This window comes from Pseudophryne corroboree, chromosome 5 (assembly GCF_028390025.1).
Source record: "Pseudophryne corroboree isolate aPseCor3 chromosome 5, aPseCor3.hap2, whole genome shotgun sequence".
In the NCBI taxonomy this organism is placed as follows: Eukaryota; Metazoa; Chordata; class Amphibia; order Anura; family Myobatrachidae; genus Pseudophryne; species Pseudophryne corroboree.
Window position 1 is genome coordinate 668,598,260 of NC_086448.1, and position 25,815 is coordinate 668,624,074.

Sequence of the window (25,815 nt, forward strand, 5' to 3'; positions counted from 1 at the left end):
CTTAATACATCGATGTAATATTCCTCGAATGATAACCAAATTCTTCCTTTGCCTATTCAGGAGTCTAACTTCCTCTTCCACCTCAGGCTCAATAGAAGTGCCTCTACACTTTCCAGGCATTACATGTTTAATACTTGAATCCCTGAATTGGTCCTGTCGAATTTGACATTCTTTCAATTTGGGTAAACCTTCCAGATCCATCAAGCTGACCCAACAATACGATAGGGGTATAGCCTCCGGAGAAGCTCCCAGCGCACTTACTTGCATATTCTTCAGAGTGTTATCCACTCGCAGGATATGACACATACCCCGAATCTCTCCGGCAGGTACTTCAATCCACTCATCACTATCCTTCTTTTCCACTACCTGTCCAGGAATCCTGGATAAAGAATCTGCGTCAATGTTATTCACTCCTGGCCGGTACTTTAGAGAGAACTCATACAAGGCCAAAGCTGCCAACCATCGGTGTCCAGTCGCGTCTAATTTCGCCGTGGTGTGTATGTAGGTGAGCGGGTTGTTATCGGTGTGAACCTCGAATTTTGCTCCATATAAATAATCATGGAACTTGTCCACAATGCACCACTTCAAGGCTAGAAATTCTAACTTATGTGTAGGATATCGCTTCTCACTAACAGACACTCCTCTACTGGCGAAAGACACTAGTTTTAGTTCATTCTGATGTCTCTGATACAGTACACCTCCAAGCCCTTCTATGGAGGCATCAATGTGTAGAACATAGGGCAAATTAGGGTCCGCATAAGCCAGCACCGGAGCTTTTGTCAATTTCTCCTTTAAGCCTCTAAAAGCTTTCTCACATTCACTCGTCCACCTCTCTCCAAATGGCTCATTAGTCTTATAGACATTCTCTATTATTCCTGTCTTGAGTCTTTTTTTTTCCTTTTACAGGTAAGTATCCCTTCGTTAGATCAGTTAGTGGTTTAGCAAGTGCAGAATAGTTTGAAACAAACCTGCGGTAATATCCACAGAATCCCAGAAACGATCTTAGTTCTCTTAGTTTGGTTGGTCGTGGCCAGTTCTCTACCGCTCTAACCTTCTCAGGGTCTGTGGCTACTCCGTCTTTACTCACGATATGCCCCAGATATTTAACACTCAGTTGACATAAGTGGCATTTATCTAATGATAGTTTTAGACCACCTTCAATCAATCTCTCTAGGACCTTTATGAGGCGACGGTTGTGTTCTTCAAGTGTGGCTCCAAATACGATTATATCGTCCAGATACACCAACACTTCTCGGTAATTCATATCACCGATAATCTTCTCCATTGTCCTCTGAAAAGTCGCTGGGGCCCCTTTCACTCCCTGTAGCATTTGGAGAAATTCGAAAAATCCCAGTGGGCATATAAAAGCGGTTTTATCTCGGTCCTCTGGGCACATTGGTATCTGATAATAACCATTCCTTAGGTCAAGGACTGAGAATAGAACACTTCCCTGCAAACAGTCTAGAGCCTCATCTATTCGGGGTACCGTATATTGATCGGTCACTGTCCTTTGGTTCAGCGTTCTATAGTCGATACACATCCGAATATTCCCGTTCTTTTTCCTAGCGATGACTATGGGGAAAGCATATGGGCTCTTAGATTCAATTATCACCTGGTTTTCTAATAACCCCTTCAAGTGTCTTCTCACGTCCTCAAAGTCAGCTGGCGCTATTCGTCGTGACCGCTCACGAAAAGGAGTGTCATCCGTTAACTTTATATGGTGTTCCACCCCTTTAGCCATTCCTAGATCCCACTCTCCAGTGGAGAAAGCTTGCCTTCGACAATCCAGTTCCTTGACCAAGCCATTCCTCTCTTCAGCTGTAAGTTCACTTCCAACAAAGCATACATCGAATTCACCAGTACTCTCCATTGGCATGATGTAAGTGATTACTTTGTCGCTAAGGCCAATTAAGGACACTCTTTCAGGGAGTACTTCACCACTGGGCTTCCAAGGTCATATAATTCAAATTGTCTTAGTCAAATGACTACTTGGTGGGTCAGGGGTATAGTGGTGTCTATTCGCTAGAAGGGGGTATCAATATAGGTGCATTGTGTTTCTACCTCACGTGGCTCGGAGAGTGGTTTTGCTAAAGTGGCACACCCCTCGTCCATCCATACAATTTCTGGCAGGGGGGAGGAGATCCTTGTACCCTGAGGGGTTGGTTTCACTGACACTGAGCATTAATGTCCATCATACTCCCTTTCCTATCGACCTGTGAACAGTCGAGAGGGAGTAGTGCTCTCTTTCTACTCTGAGTAGTCAATAACTTATTAACATCTGTATATTTAGGCTGCAGCTCATAAATGACTTAGTCCTCTTCCTCCTGATATGACTTCCAGTAATGCATGTGTGTATACCGCTCAGTCTCCCTGTGTTAATGGTATCACATTCAATATGTAAATGTTCAGAGTGCCATATCCAAATACGAGGCAAAACTACTTCTCCACTGCTATCACCGTTAGCAGCCTGTCCCCGTGCATAGAGGGCTATGAATTGGGCTACCAGGTATTAACTATAATCTGGTCCCCTATTGATGTACTTTATCCTTTGATCCTCCCCTCTTCTCCGCCTCTCTCTTTAGTGTCAGTCAATGTGTATATGTAAGTACTCCCCCGACTCTCTTCCTCCACACTAGTCCTGACTTATCTGACGTGTAGTTCAGGGACATGGGCACTGAGCACAATCACCTCACCGACCTCCTCTGCAGGTGCGTTGCTACGGGTACCTGTCAGATACCTGACCTCACTGTACCGCTGCTGCCGCTGCCATTCTCTTCTCCTTCAATACCACCACCGCCGGTGGTGTCTCCACATATCCCTCTTTCTCTATCCTCCTGATCTGCTGCTGCTGCTGTGCTCTCCCTCAGCACTGCCGCTCGCACCAACTGTCTTTTTCAGCCGTTACTTTGGGTCCCGTATGTAGTCCGTTTCTGCTGGCTCACGCTCCCTTCCCAGCAGGGAAAAGTCCCATTCCTCGAGACACCCCCGCTCTAGAAAGTTCTCCTGTTCCCTGCGTTGCATATCCATACTTTCTTGTTCAATATATCTATGCATGCATGCATGTACATTATAACAATATCATATAGCACACTATCATTAAAGTTATATACATATTTGTATTTAGAAGTCACACTTGTCTCTATATTTTAATATTGTTTTATTTATCTGGGCTACACTGTATTTAGAGAAATAGCAAAGAAACACTGAAAATAAACGTTTCACAGTACAGCTATGAGTACAGTGTGAAGGTTTACATTTGTACCAACCACCACTACAACACTAAATGTTCCTAACTCAGGACCAGCAGTCATTAAAGAAACCACATCCCGAAATGACTACCAATATGGCCAGGTATTCATAAAAGCCAAGTCACACATTCATAGAGATATCGCAAATCAGTTAGACTGGTTGAATGTATTACAGTATGGCATTTTGTTCCCAGGACTGTTGCTAAACACCCCTGATTGTATTTGTACACACCTCTCAGAAACATAGCCACACCTTCTGTTCTACTAACAAATCATTAACGTGAGCAAATAATTATCATACCTATTCTGTCTACAAGATAAAAGCCATTCGCTTTCAGTATTTATCCACATATCACCAAGACCTGAATTGGCTCCCTAAAATATTTCTGTAGATTTTAATAAAACTTGATTGAACAGAACCATCAAATGATACTGTGATAGGAAGGTGACGCTATCCATAGCAACCAAATGGATTTACCACTACTTTAAGGTGGACAAGCGCATATGTAGCTGATTCACACTGGTCCCCCCCCTTCCCATATACTGTATGCTAACTACACACACATGTGCAATAGAGAAGGAAGACAGGGGTAAATGTGGGGACCCCTCGACTCTGCATTTGCCAAGTCCGATACAATACTATGGAATGGCCCCAAAGTCTTGTGCCCTCAAAAAATAGGATTTTGGTTACCTTCCGGTAAATCCTTTTCTCGTAGTCCGTAGAGGATGCTGGGGTCCACATTAGTACCATGGGGTATAGACGGGTCCACCAGGAGCCATTGGCACTTTAAGTTTAATAGTGTGGGCTGGCTCCTCCCTCTATGCCCCTCCTACCAGACTCAGTCTATAAACTGTGCCCGAGGAGACAACATACTTCGAGAGAAGGAATTACACAGATAGTGGCAAGATTCATACCAGCTCACACAACAGACAAATCCAGCTAAAATGCAGGAACAAATCAGCAATGGCTGAAAAAGGAAATAACGCAGAACTTACCTAAGAACCAGGAAGTACTGAACTATATAAAACCAAAACAGGAAAACGCAGCGCAGGGCGGGCGCCCGGCATCCTCTACGGACTACGAGAAAAGGATTTACCGGTAGGTAACCAAAATCCTATTTTCTCTAACGTCCTAGAGGATGCTGGGGTCCATATTAGTACCATGGGGATGTACCAAAGCTCCCAGTACGGGAGGGAGAGTGCGGAAGTTCCTGCAACACTGCTTGACCAAACTTGAGGTCATCAGAGGCCAAAGTATCGAACTTGTAAAACTTGGCAAACGTGTTCGACCCAGACCAAGTAGCCGCTCGGCAGAGTTGTACAGCAGAGACACCCCGGGCAGCCGCCCAGGAAGAGCCCACTTTACGAGTAGAGTGGGCCTTTACAGATTTCGGACACGGCAATCCTGCCGTGGAATAATCATGTTGGATAGTGAATCTGATCCAGCATGAAATCGACTGCTTAGAAGTAGGACACCCAATTTTCTTGGGATCATAGAGGACAAACAGAGTCACTTTTCCTATGACGAGCTGTCCTCTTCACATAAATCTTCAAGGTCCTCACCACATCCAAGGCCTTTGAAGTAATTGAGGAGTCAGTAGCCACTGGCACCAGAATAGGTTGGTTGATATGGAAAGCCGACACAACCTTAGGCAGGAACTGTGGACGAGTCCTAAGTTCCGCCCTGTCTTCATGGAAAATCAGATGGGAGCTTTATCTTGTAAAAGCCCCTAATTCCGACACGCGTCGTGCAGAAGCCAAGGCCAACAAAGTGACCGCCTTCCACGTAAGAAACTTGAGATCGGCCTCCTGTAGAGGCTCAAACCAAGCAGACTGCAGGAACTGCAACACCACATCAAGATCCCATGGTGCCGTTGGCGCCACAAAGGGAGGCTGGATGTGCAGAACCCCTTTCAAAAAGGTCTGAACCTCAGGGTGGACAGCCAATTGTTTTTGGAAGAAGATGGACAAAGCAGAGATCTGGACCTTGATGGAGCCCAATCTCAGTCCCATATCCACCCCTGCTTGCAGGAAAAGGAGAAAACGTCCAAGTTGAAACTCCACCGCAGGAAATTTCTTGGACTCACACCAAGAAACATACTTTTTCCAAATGCGATGGTAATGTTTAGACGTTACCCCCTTCCTAGCCTGTATCAGGGTAGGAATTAACTCACTCGGGATACCTTTCCGAGCGAAGATCTGGCGTTCAACCGCCATGCCGTCAAACGTAGCCGTGGTAAGTCTTGATAAGCGAACGGCCCCTGCAGTAGCAGATCCTCCCGAAGAGGCAACGGCCTTGGATCTTCTAGCAGAAGATCCAGTAGATCCGCATACCAAGCCCTCCTTGGCCAGTCGGGAGCAATAAGGATTGCCAGAACCTTTGCTCTTCTTACTAGTTGAAGAACCTTTGGTGTCAGAGAAAGTGGAGGGAACACATACACTGACGGGAACACCCACGGTGTTACCAGAGCGTCCACCGCCACTGCCTGTGGGTCTCTCGACCTGAAACAGTACCTCCGTATCATCTTGTTGAGGCGGGAGGCCATCATGTCTATGAGAGGAACCCCCCACCAACCGGTTACCTCCTCGAACACCTCTGGATGGTGGCCCCACTCTCCTGGATGGAGATCGTGTCTTCTGAGTAAGTCTGCTTCCCAGTTGTCTACACCCGGAATGAAGATTGCCGACATCGCCACCACGTGCCTTTCTGCCCAAAGGAGGATTTTTGATACCTCTGACATGGCAGCCCTGCTCTTCGTTACACCTTGTCGGTTTATGTAGGCCACTGTGGTCAAGTTGACTGCACCTGAACAGCCCGATCCTGTAGTAGGTGTGCTGCTTGCAGAAGGGCGTTGTACACGGCCCTGAGTTCCAGGAAGTTTATTGGGAGAAGGGATTCTTGATCTGACCATCTTCCCTGAAAGGTTTCCCCCAGAGCGACAGCTCTACAACCTCTTAGACTTGTATCTGTGGTTAAAAGGATCCAGTCTTGAATTCCAAACCTTCGGTCTTCCAGAAGGTGCAGAAGTTGTAGCCACCAGAGGAGTGAAATCCTGGCTTTCGGAGACAGGCGTATCCTCTTGTGCATGTGTAGGTGAGAGCCGGACCACTGGTCCAAGAGGTCCAGTAGAAAAGGTCGAGCATGAAACCTGCCGTACTGCAGAGCCTCGTAGGCGGCAACCATCTTCCCCAGAAGGCATATGCATGGATGAACCGATACCCGGGTAGGCTTTAAGACATCCCGGACCATTGTTTGAATCACCAATGCTTTATCCGCCGGGAGAAATACCCTCTGCACTTCCGTGTCGAGAATCATTCCCAGGAAAGACACCCTCCTTGTCGGCTCCAGCTGATACACTGCGGAAGGTTCAGGATCCAGCCGTGCTTCCTGAGCTGCGGTGTCGTGAGCGCGATGGATCGCAACAACCTCTCCCTGGACGACGCCTTGATCAGTAGATCGTCCAGATATGGAATTATGTTCTCCTCCTGTCTGCGGAGGAGAACCATCATCTCCGCCATCACCTTGGTGAAGATCCTTGGAGCTGTGGAGAGGCCAAACGGCAGCGCCTGGAACAGATAGTGATCGTCCAACAGTGAAAAACCTGAGATATGCCTGATGCGGCGACGAAATGGGAATGTGGAGGTAAGCATCCTTGATGTCCAGAGACACCAGGAACTCCCCCTCCGTCAGTCCTGAGATGACAGCTCTCAGAGATTCCATCTTGAATTTGAACTCCCTGAGATAAGGGTTCAATGACTAAGTTTAGACTAGGCCGTACCGAACCATCCGGTTTCGGTACCACGAAAAGGTTCGAATAATAACCCATGTTCCACTGCTGAGGTGGAACCGGAACAATGACCTCTGACACCACCGGTTTTCGGATGGCCTCCAGAAGAACTGTTCTGTATGCCAGCAGAGCTGGCAAGCCTGACTTGAAGAAGAGGTGGGGGGGTTTTGAAACTCCAGTCTGTACCCCCTGGACACTATATCCAGTACCCAGGGGTCTAGGCCAGACGACACCCAGACGTGGCTGAACTGCCGGAGTCTTGCCCCCACCTGACCCTCGTCCAGGCCTGACAGTCCACCGTCATGCAGAGGACTTAGGGGTATCAGAAGCGGGCTTCTGGGTTTGGGAACCTGCGAGAGCAGGTTTCTTTCCCTTGGCACGACCACCTCTGAAGAAGGAGTTCGAAGGCTTGTTCTTTCTAGGCTTCGCGGGCTGAAATAACTGTGAAGTGGCAGGTGTAAAAGGCTTCTTCATAGCCGGTGCAGCTGAGGGTAGAACAGGAGACTTACCCACGGTAGCCAAGGCAATCCATGCATCCAGCGCCTCCCCAAAGAGAGCCTGACCAGTATAGGGTAGGCCCTCCATGCTTTTCCTGGACTCCACTTCCGCAGACCATTGGCGCAGCTAGAGACCCCTGCGAGCCGAGACGGACATGGAGGAGATCCCTGCAGCCATGGAACCCAGGTCCTTCATGGAATCCACCAGGAACCCTGCAGAATCCTGAATATGGCGTAAAAATACATCAACGTCACCTTTATCCAGCGAAGTCGACTCCTCCTGCAGAGCGATCGACCACCTGGCAATAGCTTTTGCAATCCAAGCACAGGCTATAGTAGGCCGTAATATAGCCCCGGAAGCCATGTAATGGATTTTAGCGTAGCATCCACCTTGCGATCTGCCTTCAACGTGGTAGATCCCGGGACTGGTAAAACCACCTGTTTTGACAGCCTGGAGACAGAGACGTCAACTATCGGTGGAGACTCCCACTTCTTTCTATCTTCCTCTGGGAAGGGAAAAGCAACCAAGACCCTCTTAGGGATCTGAAATTTCTTTTCCGGAGTTTCCCAGGCTTTTTCAAAGAAGGCATTTAATTCTTTGGATGCCGGGAAGGTGAGGGGGGGCTTCTTATTATCTGTAAAAAAGAGCACAGCCTATAATACAGCCCCCCCTTTCTACAACCGCCTGGTACTGTACAGATAGCTGGAGTTGCACTGGAGGGACCTGGACATCCACTGGTAGTGATTGCAGGCAGGGAAAATGGCGCTGAATTCTGCAGGGTCCGCTCTGAGAAGCTCCGCCCCTTCAAATGGCGCTGTCTTCCCGCTCTCGAAGATTATACTGGCCGGAAGAATTCTGTGCTGGCTGAGATCCGCGGACCCCGACAGGCTGGAAATGGTCAGTGTAGGGTACCTTGCTAGCTCAGGGCAACCCTCACAGTGCCGCACAGCAGTACCGCTGAGCTGCCCGGGAGCACGTCCGGGTTAATACCGCGCTCCCACCCTTAAGCCGCCCTCTTCACACTGTCCCCCCGCTTGTAAGGGGGGACAGTGACTAACTCGCCAACTTCAGCACATTGAGGGGGTGGGCGGCTGGCTGCCGGGGTGAGCGTTCCCCTGCGGCGGGGCGCGATCTGTCCCTCTGGAGCTCAATGTCCAGTCAGCAGAGGCAGTGGCTCAAGACCCCGCAGGGCGGACACTGCTCCCCCCTCAGTCCCTCGATGCAGGGAGGCTGTTGCCAGCAGTCTCCCTGTAAAAAAACAAACTCTAAAATAAACTTTACTAAAGAAGCTCAGGAGAGCTCCCCTAACTGTGACCGGCTCCTCCGGGCACATTTTCTAAACTGAGTCTGGTAGGAGGGGCACAGAGGGAGTAGCCAGCCCACACTATTAAACTCTTAAAGTGCCAATGGCTTCTGGTGGACCAGTCTATATCCTGTGGTACTAATATGGACCCCAGCATCCTCTAGGACGTTAGAGAAAATAGCTGCAAAGTGTAGTGAAGCTGAAGTGTCCCTTTTCCAGACTGAAGACTGATTGGTGTGAGTGTCAGGAACATATACAATACTAATAATGTTGGTAGCGCTACAGTACAGGGAACAGGAACACTAACAATGTCAGCACTGCAGAGGTGAAAATTAGCAGCATTATTCATTAGTACCTGCATAATCTTAGTTTTAAATATTCTTTAGTTTGAAGGTATATCCTATGGTTTTCTTAAAACTTTTTTTTTTTTTAATTTAACGCAGTTCATTGCATATTAATTTACACTGGAATTGAGCAAAGTTCAGAAATTCAATAAAATAATAACATGTAATATATACATGTGTATGGATGGATACAAATAACTACAGCAAGCAGGATTGTGGATAAACGTTTCAAAGTTTATTTACTTCGTCATCAGTACTTTATTTTATGTTTTACTTTATATTCAGTCTAGTAGCCTGATTATTTACACTGTAGATGAAGATGCCTTGTGCTACCATTCTACTACATTACATTTTTTATTACTAATATTCATTTGCCATTTATGAAGTAGTCAAATAGTACTAAAGTAGAGTTGTCAGAGTCGAAGGTTTAGTGTACTAACTCCACAGCCTTAGGGTACACCACCTTTTTACTTTTGCACCAGTTTAGATGTACCCAAAAGTATGTAGTCACCACTACATCAGGAACTGGGAATCAGTAAATATACTCCAAACAGTCTATCTCCATACAAGCAGCAAGAAGCCATGGCCTCATTGTAACCTGTAACAAGAGTTGTATTTTACTTATATTAGGAAATGTTCCCTAGTTGTATTTTGACCGTTTACATAAGGCTTTTTCATGCATGAGCTAACGCCATTTTCATATGGCGCTAGCCCATTACCCGCAATGGGGGAAGCCCTGCCCGAACGGGGTCTTGCGACCCCTCTCCGGTTAGCTGCAGGACAACCCGTTGTGCACAGAAGCCTTTGCCACGTGTGCATTAACTGCCTGGTGTCTGGAGATGGAAGTAAAGTGTCCACATCTTCGCAAAAGAAGAATCCTTATTGACACAATATGTGGCCATAAGGATTCTTAATATTATAAGAAATATGCACCAAAGACACGCAATCTTAGCTACAAATAAGAGGTGGTTACTTTTGAGATGCTTTTTGTATTCTCCAAATAAAAATATAAAACACGTTTGGAAAAATATATAATAATAATAATAATATAAAAGACAAATACTCTCACGGAAACATGTAAATATTGTGCTTACACATTTCAAGTAAATCTATGACTTCAAAGACTGTTTTACTTATTCCGTGTGGTTTCCTTGACTGTATAAAAGTGCATCTTGTAAGCAATAAAAATTTAATTTCTTATTACAAAGGGGTAGAGCAATTGCAGCACACACATGCTGGGTGTATTTCTGTTACTGCTGTTAGCACAGGACCTGTTTCTTATCAAGAGGGTAAACAAGATGTACTGTACTCTGCTGTATATTGACTTCCACTAAAAACACAAAGCAGCTACAGTATAATTGCATTTTGATACAATAATTTTTCACTGACAGAAATATATGAGCAGGTTTTATCTGAAGTTGGTTATAATCCAATTTACTTCCAGCACATAAAAAAAATGGAAATTGACAATTTATTTAAAAACAATCATAGAATTAAATTTGAAACAAAAAACATTTCCTAAGGGTGAGATGATGCAATCTTGGATTTATTCACTAACATTATGAAATAGAGTTACCACCAGGGCCATAGAGAGGTTTGCAACGGCCAGGTACTGTATGGGGTGATATCGTGGCATAAACCTCCCCCCCAAAAAAAATCATAGATACATATAAGCACCAGGAAGGCACCATCTGCCCCACAGCAGTAATTATTACACCCCCCCTGCCTGGGAGGCACCGCTTACAAGTACACCGCCAAGTACTTAACAGACAAAATCATTGACCTGACCACACAGCGGAATCTACGGGGACAGAAACTTAAAATGGTACCAATTCATAAAGAATAAGTATCATATGGGGAATAGATCGGTGACTCTCTCTCTCTATATATATATATATATATATATATATATATATATATATGATACAGCGATTTTGCAGATCAACAGCCAAGCAACTAAAACCACTGAGGATAGTTGAGATCATTGCTGTAGTTCTACTAAGCTTTCTTCCAAACAAATAAAAGATTAGTGAAAAATGTGGACTTGTATGAATGATTCTATTTATATCAAATCAATAAACCTTAAACTTGGAAAAAAATAAATAAGAGCTGGATATACCTTCAAATCTCTGAATTTCTAAGAACATAAAAGGATAAAGTGAGATTGGAGAAAAGGTTTTCTAAAGAGTATTATAATAAGAATTTACTTACCGATAATTCTATTTCTCGTAGTCCGTAGTGGATGCTGGGGACTCCGTCAGGACCATGGGGAATAGCGGGCTCCGCAGGAGACAGGGCACATCTAAAAAGCTTTTTAGGTCACATGGTGCGTACTGGCTCCTCCCCCTATGACCCTCCTCCAAGCCTCAGTTAGGTACTGTGCCCGGACGAGCGTACACAATAAGGAAGGATCTTGAATCCCGGGTAAGACTCATACCAGCCACACCAATCACACCGTACAACTTGTGATCTGAACCCAGTTAACAGTATGATAACAAAACGAAGTAGCCTCTGAACAGACGGCTCACAACAAGAATAACCCGATTTTTGTAACAATAACTATGTACAAGCATTGCAGACAATCCGCACTTGGGATGGGCGCCCAGCATCCACTACGGACTACGAGAAATAGAATTATCGGTAAGTAAATTCTTATTTTCTCTAACGTCCTAGTGGATGCTGGGGACTCCGTCAGGACCATGGGGATTATACCAAAGCTCCCAAACGGGCGGGAGAGTGCGGATGACTCTGCAGCACCGAATGAGAGAACTCCAGGTCCTCCTTAGCCAGAGTATCAAATTTGTAAAATTTTACAAACGTGTTCTCCCCTGACCACGTAGCTGCTCGGCAAAGTTGTAATGCCGAGACCCCTCGGGCAGCCGCCCAAGATGCGCCCACTTTCCTAGTGGAATGGGCCTTTACAGATTTAGGCTGTGGCAGGCCTGCCACAGAATGCGCAAGTTGAATCGTGCTACAGATCCAACGTGCAATCGTCTGTTTAGACGCAGGAGCCCCCATCTTGTTGGGTGCATACAATATAAACAACGAGTCAGATTTTCTGACTCCAGCTGTCCTTGAAATATATATTTTCAATGCTCTGACAACGTCCAGTAACTTGGAGTCCTCCAAGTCGCTAGTCGCCGCAGGCACTACAATAGGTTGGTTCAAGTGAAAAGCCGAAACCACCTTAGGGAGAAATTGAGGACGTGTCCGCAACTCTGCCCTATCCGAATGGAAAATCAGATATGGGCTTTTGTATGATAAAGCCGCCAACTCTGAAACTCTCCTGGCTGAAGCCAGGGCCAGTAGCATGGTTACCTTCCATGTAAGGTATTTTAAATCTACTGATTTTAAAGGCTCAAACCAATGAGATTTGAGAAAATTCAGAACCACGTTCAAATCCCACGGTGCCACTGGAGGCACTATTGGGGGTTGTATATGTAGTACTCCTTTAACAAAAGTTTGTACTTCAGGCACTGACGCCAATTCCTTCTGGAAGAAAATTGATAAGGCCGAAATTTGAACTTTAATGGACCCCAATTTTAGGCCCATAGACAATCCTGCTTGCAGGAAATGTAAGAATCGACCCAATTGAAATTCTTCCGTTGGGGCCCTCCTGGCCTCACACCACGCAACATATTTTCTCCAAATACGGTGATAATGTTGTGCGGTCACATCTTTCCTGGCTTTAATTAAAGTAGGAATAACTTCCTCAGGAATGCCCTTTTCTTTTAGAATGCGGCGTTCAACCGCCATGCCGTCAAACGCAGTCGCGGTAAGTCTTGGAACATACAAGGTCCCTGCTGAAGCAGATCCCTTCTTAGAGGTAGAGGCCACGGATCCTCCGTGAGCATCTCTTGAAGTTCCGGATACCAAGTTCTTCTTGGCCAGTCTGGAGCTACCAGTATTGTTCTTACTCCTCTTTTCCGTATAATTCTCAGTACCTTTGGTATGAGCGGTAGAGGAGGGAACACATACACTGACTGGTACACCCACGGTGTTACCAGAGCGTCCACAGCTATTGCCTGAGGGTCTCTTGACCTGGCGCAATACCTGTCCAGTTTTTTGTTGAGGCGAGACGCCATCATGTCCACCTTTGGTTTTTCCCAACGGTTCACAATCATGTGGAAGACTTCTGGATGAAGTCCCCACTCTCCCGGGTGAAGATCGTGTCTGCTGAGGAAATCTGCTTCCCAGTTGTCCACTCCCGGGATGAACACTGCTGACAATGCTATGACATGATTCTCCGCCCAGCGTAGAATCCTTGCAGTTTCTGTCATTGCACTCCTGCTTCTCGTGCCGCCTTGTCGGTTGACGTGGGCGACTGCCGTGATGTTGTCGGACTGGATCAGCACCGTCTGACCCTGAAGCAGAAGTCTTGCTTGGCTTAGAGCATTGTATATCGCTCTTAGCTCCAGTATATTTATGTGAAGAGACTTTTCCAGGGTTGACCACACTCCCTGGAAATTTCTTCCCTTTGTGACTGCTCCCCAACCTCGTAGGCTGGCATCCGTAGTCACCAGGACCCAGTCCTGTATGCCGAATCTGCGGCCCACAAACAGATGGGCCGTCTGCAACCACCACAGGAGAGACAATCTTGTTCTCGGTGACAATGTTATTCTCTGATGCATGTGCAGATGCGATCCGGACCATTTGTCCAGCAGATCCCACTGGAATGTCCGTGCATGGAATCTGCCGAATGGAATCGTACGAAGCCACCATCTTTCCCAGGACTCTTGTGCATTGATGTACTGACACAGTTCCTGGTTTTAGGAGGTTCCTGACAAGTTCGGATAACTCCCTTGCTTTCTCCTCCGGGAGAAACACCTTTTTTGTTTTTTTTTTTTTTTTTTTTTGAACCGTGTCCAGAATCATTCCCAGGAACAGCAGACGTGTTGTCGGGGTCAATTGAGATTTTGGAAGATTCAGAATCCACCCGTGTTGCTGAAGCACTACTTGTGTTAGTGCCACACTGGCTTCCAGCTGTTCTCTGGACTTTGCCCTTATCAGGAGATCGTCCAAGTACGGGATAATTAATACGCCTTTTCTTCGTAGAAGAACCATCATTTCGGTCATTACCTTGGTAAAGATCCGAGGAGCCGTGGACAAACCAAACGGCAGCGTTTGAAACTGATAATGACAGTCTTGTATCACGAACCTGAGATACCCTTGGTGTGAAGGGTAAATTGGGACATGTAAATAAGCATCTTTTATGTCCAAGGACACCATGAAGTCTCCTTCTTCCAGATTCGCTATCACTGCTCTGAGTGACTCCATCTTGAACTTGAATTTCTGTATGTACAGATTCAAGGATTTCAGATTTAGAATAGGTCTTACCGAACCGTCCGGTTTCGGTACCACAAATAGTGTGGAATAATACCCCTTTCCCTGTTGTAGGAGGGGTACCTTGACTATCACCTGCTGAGAATACAGCTTGTGAATGGCTTCCAAAACCAACGTCCTTTCTGAGGGAGACGTTGGTAAAGCAGACTTTAGGAACCGGCGAGGAGGAGACCTTTCGAACTCCAGCATGTACCCCTGAGATATTATCTGCAGGACCCACGGGTCTACTTGTGAGTGAGCCCATTGATTGCTGAAAATCTTGAGCCGACCTCCCACCGTTCCTAAGTCCGCTTGTAAAGCCCCAGCGTCATGCTGATGGCTTTGTAGAAGCCGGGGCGGGCTTCTGTTCCTGGGCAGGGGCTGCCTGCTGCCCTTTCTTACCCTTTCCTCTGCCTCGCGGCAGATAAGACTGTCCTTTTGGTCGCTTTTTATAGGAGCGAAAGGACTGCGGCTGAAAAGACGGTGTCTTTTTCTGTTGGGAAGGAGTCTGAGGTAAAAAGGTGGATTTGCCGGCAGTTGCCGTGGCCACCAAGTCCGAAAGACCGACCCCAAACAATTCCTCTCCTTTGTATGGCAATACTTCCATATGCCTCTTGGAATCCGCATCACCTGACCACTGTCGCGTCCATAAACTTCTTCTGGCAGATATGGACATTGCGCTTACTCTTGATGCTAGAGTACAAATATCCCTCTGAGCATCTCGCATATAAAGAAAAACATCCTTTAATTGCTCTAGAGTCAATAAAATACTGTCCCTATCCAGGGTATCAATATTTTCAGTCAGAGAATCCAACCACACTACCCCAGCACTGCACATCCAGGCTGAGGCTATTGCCGGTCGCAGTATAACACCAGTATGTGTGTATATACTTTTCAGTGTAGTTTCCAGCCTCCTATCAGCTGGATCCTTGAGGGCGGCCGTATCAGGGGACGGCAACGCCACTTGCTTTGATAAACGTGTGAGCGCCTTATCCACCCTAGGAGGTGATTCCCAGCGCGCCCTAACCTCTGGCGGGAAAGGGTACAATGCCAATAACTTCTTTGAAATTGGCAGTTTTCTATCGGGCGTAACCCACGCTTCATCACACACATCATTCAATTCCTCTGATTCTGGGAAAAATACAGGCAGTTTTTTCACCCCCCACATAATACCCCTTTTTGAGGTACCAGCAGCATCAGAGATCTGCAAAGCCTCCTTCATTGCCGTGATCATATAACGTGTGGCCCTACTGGAAAATACGTTTGATTCTTCACCGTCGACACTAGAATCATCTGTGTCGGTACCTGTGTCGACTGACTGAGGTAAAGGGCGTTTTACAGCCCCTGACGGTGTCTGAGACGCCTGTACCGGTACTAACTGGTTTGCTGGCCGTCTTATTTCGTCAACTGACTTTTGTAATGTGCTGACATTATCACGTAATTCCATAACTAAAGCCATCCATTCAGGTGTCGACTCCCTAGGGGGTGACATTACCATCATCGGCAATTGCTCTGCCTCCACACCAACATCGTCCTCAAACATGTCGACACACACGTACCGACACACAGCAGCCACACAGGGAATGCTCTTTTGAAGACAGGACCCCCTAGCCCTTTGGGGAGACAGAGGGAGAGTTTGCCAGCACACACCAAACAGCGCTATAAATGTATATAAACAACCCTAAAAGGTGTTGTTTATTACATATGCGCTCTTATATGTAATATATAGCCAATTTATGCCCCCCTTCTCTCTGTTTTACCCTGTTTCTGTAGTGCAGTGCAGGGGAGAGTCCTGGGAGCCTTCCTCACCAGCGGAGCTGTGCAGGAAAATGGCGCCGTGTGCTGAGGAGAATAAGCTCCGCCCCCTTTTCGGCGGGCTTTTTCTCCCGGTTTTTTAATCACTGGCCTGGGTTAAAATACATACATATAGCCTTAATGGCTATATGTGATGTATTTATTTGCCAAATAGGTATTTATATTGCTGCCCAGGGCGCCCCCAGCAGCGCCCTGCACCCTCCGTGACCGTGTCCGTGAGCCGTGTGACAACAATGGCGCACAGCTGCAGTGCTGTGCGCTACCTCTCTGAAGACTGTGAAGTCTTCTGCCGCCTGATTCCAGACCTCCGTTCCGCCGTCCTTCTTCAGCGTCTGTAAGGGGGATCGGCGGCGCGGCTCCGGGACGAACCCCAGGCTGACCTGTGTTCCGACTCCCTCTGGAGCTCAGTGTCCAGTAGCCTAAGACTTCAATCCTCCTGCACGCAGGTGAGTTGCAAGTCTTTCCCCTAAGTCCCTCGTTGCAGTGATCCTGTCGCCAGCAGGAATCACTGTTAGAAACCTAAAAAAAAACTTTTACTAAACAGCTCCTTAAGAGAGCCATCCAGTTTGCACCCTTCTCGGACGGGCACAAAAACCTAACTGAGGCTTGGAGGAGGGTCATAGGGGGAGGAGCCAGTACGCACCATGTGACCTAAAAAGCTTTTTAGATGTGCCCTGTCTCCTGCGGAGCCCGCTATTCCCCATGGTCCTGACGGAGTCCCCAGCATCCACTAGGACGTTAGAGAAATAATAAGTAACTAGCTTACAGGATATGTTTTCATTTATAATTTGCTCTTCTCCAGCACAATATTAACCTGGTGTTTCCTCTTATTCACTGAGCAACAGATGTACATCATGTGTATACAAGAAAATTACAAGTCATACATAAATTCATATGGTTATAAATGGCATGCTATTAGGGCTGTAATTACCCTACATATCAATCAAGTACATGTCTAGGGCAGCATAGATCAGGGGTTAGGGCAAAAACACACCGTTTCATCCTTTTCGTGCTGTTCAGAAGCACAAAAACCAGAGCAGGGAATTACTACCGTCACGTATTATTCTATGTGTTATAATCAGTTGTAGCTGCATCTTTTATTCAGCAGCAGCAAGTGCAGTTATAGCTTTTCTCCCCAGTGTTCTATTCGTTTGACTGAGTGAGAGCAGCAAATAAAGAAAAAGGATAAAGAAACAACAGAAAGTGTGCATACTGCCTTTAAAATGAATCATACTCACTTAACAACAACTTTTATATTTGGGGAAGGGGAGGGGGGGGGGTCACATGGTCGTCACCATACATCTATTTCCAAATTACAAATAATGGAGAAGTCTGTGTTTTGTAGATGGGTGTTTGGAAGAGATTTATAGATTTACATTATACCTACCCAAAATGTCAAGAGACAAGTAACCTCTCAAGTATTGCATTCCAGAGACACTTACAGGAAAACCCTACCTAAAATTTGTATTTTTTTTTAAAGCCCTGTCCCACATGGCATATCCTCAACTGTTCCCATGCAAAGGAAGTTCCTACTGCTGGTCATATTCAGTTCCTCTGAGAAACAAAATTAAATACAGAGATATGTGCACATCTATCTACAGTATGACAATATTTGCAAGTGCTGCAAAGCAGTAAAAACTCTATTTTAAAGAGAGATCAAGTTGCTAGAAAGCTTGATGCTTGCCAGACTTTTAGATGACATACATCACACCTATAAGATGAATCATTTAGAATGAATGAAACAGGTTTGGTAATAAATAAAGTAATTCCGGATACATAGAAGAACATTACCCACAGGTTGTGATTTAAAAAGGGAAACTTTATTTTCTTTCTCCACGCATGTATAGCAGAAGAACATTATCTACCTGTAAACCACGTTATTCATGTAAATGAAATGAGTCTAGAAACGCGCATTCACAAGCTTTCACTTACCAATTGTGAACCATCAATTTCTGCACTGCCAGCAAAGCATTGTAGCGGACCTGTTGGTCTTCATGATGCATGTGGTTCATTACCAGCTGCTTCCCACCCAATTGCTCAATCACCCTGCAAGAGAGAGAGAGAGGCTTGGCATATTGATCATATCGACCCACCTGATGGATTTAGCCCAGCTATGGGGAAAGACTACAGCAGAGCAACAGTGGAGTCTAAAGCATATTCTTATTTATTAGTTTTGTTTTCTTAATTACATTAATTGTATATTAAAGTAACTCTTTGCATTCCAGAAAGAACAATTTTAAGGGATAACAATTGTGAACTTCAAAAATGAATAAACTGGCATTACACAAAGTACTTTTTTTTTTTTTTCTTTAACGTTGGTCATGGTCTAATGTCTCAAAATAATAGCTAGAGAACATGCAATTCTAAAGCCCATTAGTTATAATGTGAGTGCAAGTTTTTTTTTTACCAAACTTCCAATATTTTCCTTTTATATTACACTATGTAACTATCCACAGAAACAAAGCTCATATTCATCTTCTATACAGATGTCCTAGTCACTTCCATCCCAAAGAGAAGAGCTTTAGATATTAGCTAATCACAATACAGTAGAGCACGCTTGACCATGGAATCTAGAGAACAGAAATCATATACAAAGTACAGTTTTAAAGAGACCTTGGCGATGCCATTTTGTCCATACTGTATGTGTCAGCAATTTTATATCTCCTATGTGTGCAGAAACATATTACTATAATTTGTTACCCATTGCAACCAGATTCTAGTTATCATTTTAAAGTGTAAGTTAAAAATAAAAGTAAACATCTGCCTGATTGCCATGCCAACAATTTTCATATATGCCCACAATGTACAGTAAGTATATGTAAAAGGAACTGTGCATACATATGTTTGTGTAGAATATAAAAAATAAGCACCTTGTAAACAATAGTCAACATATACAAATGAATTATCAGACGACACTCTTGACAAGCAAAAAAGAATTCCCTTGAATCACCAACATTTAAACATCAGCCTCTTTTTTCAAATTCAAACTGGTTATTAGATTGAGATGCGGCTTCTAAACTCAAAGCCCAGCCCTCCGTAGTCAAGGACACCAGATGGTCCAATGGTGGATCCAGGAACCAAAAAAAGTTTCCGTCCCCATAACACACAATGATAATGGAATATATGTCGAATCTCTCAGACTGTCCAGGACCAGGAAACAAGGGCATAATGACGTGATCAAACCCACATGCATGATGTGACAAACTCTGTTCAATAATAGTGGAGGCTCGTATAGTGACTCACTGCGGCCTTCCCTACGGAGTCCGATGATGAAACTGACATCAGGATGCCTGAGTGGGTTGATTGTTCATATTATTACTGTAACATTTTCTGTAGTTAATATATATAAAATTGTTCATTGTTGTTTGGGTTATGTCACCAAATTCATCAGTTCACTACACTGCACCGTCATTCACCTCCATTGTTCTACTTACCCTGACGGGTGACTGTCCCGAATAGACTGGCAGCATTGTAGTAATTCTGATTTCTGCTCGTAATGCTATTTTCCTATATATCTCTTTACATCTATTAGACTCCGGTCTCCAGGAAGTTCTGGCTGATGACGTCCGGGCGTACACACGTCACCACTGCCAGGGAGGTACGGGGCGGAAGTCATTCCCACCCCCTTCCCCAGGTATGTGTCCCGTTCGCGGGTCTTCTCTTTGCATAAAAAGGTATGTTTCTGTTTTGTTTCACTTGTTTTAACCTTGACAAAGGGGCACCACAGCCCCGAAACGTTGGTCGCACTTTTAGTGACAGATTAAAACACTGTTTGTTCGTCATCATTTGCTGTGCCTAGTCTCTGAGTGCCGCTGCTTGTTGGACATTGCTATATATATATATATATATATATATATATATATATATATATATATATATACACACACACACACACACACACACACACACACTGCTCAAAAAAATAAAGGGAACACTAAAATAACACATCCTAGATCTGAATGAATGAAATATTCTTATTAAATACTTTGTTCTTTACATAGTTGAATGTGCTGACAACAAAATCACACAAAAATTATCAATGGAAATCAATTTTATTAACCCATGGAGGTCTGGATTTGGAGTCACACTCAAAATTAAAGTGGAAAAACACACTACAGGCTGATCTAACTTTGATGTAATGTCCTTAAAACAAGTCAAAATGAGGCTCAGTAGTGTGTGTGACCTCCACGTGCCTGTATGACCTCCCTACAACGCCTGGGCATGCTCCTGATGAGGTGGCGGATGGTCTCCTGAGGAATCTCCTCCCAGACCTGGACTAAAGCATCTGCCAATTCTTGGACAGTCTGTGGTGCAACGCCACGTTGGTGGATGGAGCGAGACATGATGTCCCAGATGTGCTCAATTGCATTCAGGTCTGGGGAATGGGTGGGCCAGTCCATAGCATCAATGCCTTCGTCTTGCAGGAACTGCTGACACACTCCAGCCACATGAGGTCTAGCATTGTCTTGCATTAGGAGGAACTCAGGGCCAACCGCACCAGCATATGGTCTCACAAGGGGTCTGAGGATCTCATCTCGGTACCTAATGGCAGTCAGGCTACCTCTGGCGAGCACACGGAGGGCTGTGCGCCCCCCCAAAGAAATGCCACCCCACACCATTACTGACCCACTGCCAAACCGGATATGCTGGAGGATGTTGCAGGCAGCAGAACGTTCTCCTTGGCGTCTCCAGACTCTGTCACGTCTGTCAAATGTGCTCAGTGAGAACCTGCTTTCATCTGTGAAGAGCACAGGGCACCAGTGGCGAATTTGCCAATCTTGGTGTTCTCTGGCAAATGCCAAACGTCCTGCACGGTGTTGGGCTGTAAGCACAACCCCCACCTGTTGACGTCGGGCCCTCATACCACCCTCATGGAGTCTGTTTCTGATCGTTTGAGTAGACACATGCACATTTGTGGCTTGCTGGAGGTCATTTTGCAGGGCTCTGGCAGTGCTCCTATTGTTCCTCCTTGCACAAAGGCAGAGGTAGCGGTCCTGCTGCTGGGTTGTTGCCCTCCTACGGCCTCCTCCACGTCTCCTGATGTACTGGCTTGTCTCCTGGTAGCGCCTCCATGCTCTGGACACTACGCTGACAGACACAGCAAACCTTCTTGCCACAGCTCGCATTGATGTGCAATCCTGGATGAGCTGCACTACCTGAGCCACTTGTGTGGGTTGTAGGGATGTCATACAGGCACGTGGAGGCCACACACACTACTGAGCCTCATTTTGACTTGTTTTAAGGACATTACATCAAAGTTGGATCAGCCTGTAGTGTGTTTTTCCACTTTAATTTTGAGTGTGACTCCAAATCCAGACCTCCATGGGTTAATAAATTTGATTTCCATTGATAATTTTTGTGTGATTTTGTTGTCAGCACATTCAACTATGTAAAGAACAAAGTATTTAATAAGAATATTTCATTCATTCAGATCTAGTATGTGTTATTTTAGTGTTCCCTTTTTTTGAGCAGTGTATATATCTATTTATACAAGAAATGTGGCTGGCACTCCCACTTCTATGGTCAGCTGCCGCGGTGCTCTACTCCAAAGGAAATGTATACAGGCAAGATAAGAGGCACTCCAGCGGTCTTGTATAAAATTAATGGGCAAACACCACTGGTGTTAGCCCTTTCATCTTATCTTGCCTGTATAAATATATAAATATTTATTTATTGTTATATATCTTGTTTATACTTTACTAGTATGCACTGCATTTTTCATTTCAAAAGTCTCTGCTATATGGATGATGAACCTTGGCAAAATAATTACCTTTTTTGAAATATAAACCTGAAATAGGATTATCTATCTTCCAGCTTTCATGATATATAATTTAGCTAACATCTCCATCAAGTATAAAAACTTCATTTCTGCTGCAGCAGCTCCTCCAGAGAGCCGCAGCTTGTAGTGTGCTATGGGCTACTGTTAATGCAAATCATGAGTGGTTAATGTAAAGGGATTAGCATTTGCTGGCAGGGATACAGCTTATATTTCCATCAACTTCATTGCAGTAACACATTATTTCCTAGCTTCTCATATGAGCTACATAAAAGCAGGTCATAAATAAATCGCTTTGGGTTTTACAGGCTCCTTTTCATTAGGACCAATACAAACTTGTCTGTAGTACATAGGTTACCATACATACTGTATTTTGTCACTAGTGAAAGTCTAGTACTGATTTTCTAATGAATCTATTGTTAATTGAAGGGACAGCCAGAGCTGTCAAAAAAGAAAAAGTTAACAAAAAGGAGAGTTATGGTAGACTTACCTTGGTTATCTCTATTTCTTCAAGGTTCCACAGAGAGACAATGGTGGTGCTTGAACAGCTGAAGAAACCGCGGAAGAAGGGAGAACGTAAGGAAGACGTACGGCAGACGGAAGGTCCACTTCATGGCCAGGGCATCCACAAAGGCTGTTTTGGAATCTCTTGATCTGGACCCATATACTTGAACCATGTGGTTGTGTTGGGAGGCCATGAGGTCCACGTCCAGCTGGCCCCACTTGTGTACCAGGAGCTGGAAGACCTCCGGGTATAGAGACCACTCGCTGGACTGTACGTTGTGACAGCTGAGTAAATCCGCTTCCCAGTTGAGTACCCCCCTGGGATGAAGACTGCCGAGATGTCCGGAAGATGGCTTTCGCACCACTGGAGAATGTGAGCCACTTCAAGCATGGCCAACCGACTGTGGGTGCCTTTCTGATGATTCAGGTAGGCTTCTGCTGTGGCATTGTTGGACTGGATCTGGATGGGTCTGTCGTGCAGAACTTCCTGTGCCAGAGTGAGAGCTCTGTAGAAAGCTTGTTACTCCAGGACACTGTTTGGTAAGCAACTTTCTGCCGGGATCTGAAAGTTGCGTTACTGTGCCCCATCCGTGGAAATTGGCATCCGTGGTAAGACGTACTCATTCCAGAATACAGAAGGGTTGCCCCTTGTCCAGGTGTGCCATCTGGAGCCACCAGGTACAGTCAGACCTCCGGAGTAAGGGCTTTATCAGATGTGGCTGTCTGTTCCATGGGATGTTGCAGGGGCCTGGAGTGGAACTGGACGTACTCCACCATGTTGAAGGTAGAGACGATGGATCCCAGGGCATGCATGGCCAAGTGTATGGACACGCGGCGACTGAGCACCTAGTGGAGTATCCGTTGCTGCAGCACCAAAGTTTTGTTTGCAGGCAAGAAAAGCCTCTGGAGCAGAGACTCTAATAAAGCTCCCAGATCCTTTTTAGAGACGTTAGGTATGACTTTTTCCAGTTGACGAGCCAGCCGTGTTGTTGTAGGAAGGCAATAGTCAGCTGGAGATGGCATTGGAGGACATCCGGGTAGTGCGCCATAAGGAGCAAGTCATCCAGATAAGGGAGTATTTTGACCACCTGACGACATAGCTGTGCTGTCATAATGGTCATAATTTCGATAAAGACCCTGGGCGCAGTCAAAAGACCAAAGGGTAATACCTAAAATTGATAAAGTTGTTGAGCGATAGCAAACCGTAGGGATTGCTGATGAGAGGCTGCTATAGGGACATGTAGATGAGCATCCTAAATGTCCAGTGACACCAAGCCCAGGCTCCATAGCTAGGACAGTAGAGTGGAGGGTTTCCATATGAAAACTAGGTCTGACAAACTTGTTGAGAGATTTGACATTTAGGATAGGTCGATGGACCCGTTGGGTTTCTGAACCATGAATAGGGAGGAATAGACACCTGTCCCGCGTTGTGACCAAGGTACTGGCACTACCACTCCTGATTGCAGGAAGATTTGAATAACCTTTTGGAGGGCCAAAGCCTTGCTGGGTTCTAAAGGGTGGCCTGTGCAAAAATAATTGTTGAGGCGGCCGTCTCATGAAGGAGACAGTGTCCCCGTGAGAGACCACTTCCTGCACCCAGGCGTCTGTAGGTCCCCCAGGTGGAGGCCCGCCCCATCAGGCTACGGGCTTGTCTTCTGGTTTGGCAGGGGGATATCTGACAGCCGAGGCCTGTTTGGGCCTGGATTTGGTGGTCTTTGTGGAAGTAGTGACTCTGCGAAAGGACTGACCTTTAGCTTTACTTTGTGGGTGAAAGGAGTGAAAGGTGGAGGGCCGAGCTCATGGAGGGTAGGAAAGCCGTCTTGGCAGCTGCCAGTGTAGCCACAATTTTGGCCAGCTCTGCTCCAAAGATGATTTTCCCGATGAAAGGTAAGAATTCCAAGGCACTCTTGGAATCCATGTCCGCTTTCCACGAGTGGAGCCAGAGGATACGGCAGGCAACCACAGAGGTAGCAGACAAGGTGTCAGGAGACTGGCATCCAAAACTGCTTCACCTAGGTAAGAGGTAATCCTCTCTTGATATGAGAGATGTGAGACAAAGTCTCCTGTGAAACATCTGAGGAAAGTCCTTCCTCCAAAGCATCAGCCCAGTGTTCAATTACCTTGACCACCCATGCAGCGGACACGGTAGGCCGAGTTAAAGCATCTGTAAGGGAATATACAAATTTAAGACTAGCTTCAATACACCTATCCATAGTCTAATTTAGGGAAGAAGCAGAAGGGATAGGGAGGGTGGAGGATTAAACTTAACGGGCCATGTGGGAACCCACTGTTGGGTGAGTCTCCCACTTGGTACAGTCTGAAGCTGGAATTGGGTAGAAAGAAGTTGGTTGATTAGGAAGCTGAAACTTTTTCTCAGGATTATTCCAGGCTTCATGTCAGAGCTCCATTAGATGCTCAGAGGAAATTCATCCTTGACTACAGATGTGTCCTCTTACATCCTTGGTGCAGTCACGCTAAACAGCCCTTGAAGTCGCGCCATGCCATGGTGGGACTCTGTAGTGCCAAGTATCTTTTTTTGCATCTTTTTCCTGCAAAAATGTGTCTTAGACGCAATGTAATGCAACAGGATGCACGAGCAGCTTCTGTTGATTAAAATTATATGCAGCATGCCTATATTGTGTGTGTAATAGTGGTTCTATCCGCATCCGAAATGGATGGATCCATGTTATGCAGTACAAAGTTTAACCGCTAATGAAAACTGAAGTACTGTAAAATATTAGTGTATGGAGACGGCTCTACAGTGTAACCAGGGCCGGCCCAGGCTTCATTTTTTGGTAAGTGAATATAGATTTTGGCGCCCCTTGATGGGTATAAGGTTTATAAAGGAATGGCGTGCAAAAAGGGATGTGCTCTCACAAGGAAGGGGCGTGGCCACACAATAGTACCCACAAGGGTACAGGGAGATAGTGGGTGACAGGGAGATAGTATATGACTTGGGAGGCAGGGGTGGAGAAGTGAAGAAGTTTCCCATAGCAACCAATGAGCACTACTTATTTTACAGAATGTACTCACTTTATGATGTACACCATGGGTACCCATTTCATGATGTACACCATGGATTAATTCAACAGACCAGCAATTGCTTTTCTTGTGCACCAGTAACATCAGCTCAAAAATAAAAATAAAATGGAACAACATCCATAATCAATTTTTTTTAAATGATCATGCAAATGTAATCTGTTTATACATATCAAAG

General features: G+C 45.5%; 1 protein-coding gene across 2 annotated transcripts in view; it reads right to left on the bottom strand.

Annotated features, from left to right (window-relative positions):
• Nucleotides 1-25,815, bottom strand: part of ATP6V1H (ATPase H+ transporting V1 subunit H) — a 254,213-nt gene that overhangs the window by 37,546 nt on the left and 190,852 nt on the right. Inside the window, exon 14 of one of the 2 annotated variants that reach the window (XM_063923720.1) lies at nt 18,251-18,364. In XM_063923720.1, coding sequence (XP_063779790.1) covers nt 18,251-18,364 — 114 coding nt within the window. Of the gene's footprint in view, nt 1-18,246; nt 18,365-25,815 lie in introns of those variants that run through there. The other variant, XM_063923721.1, reaches the window with a different exon arrangement.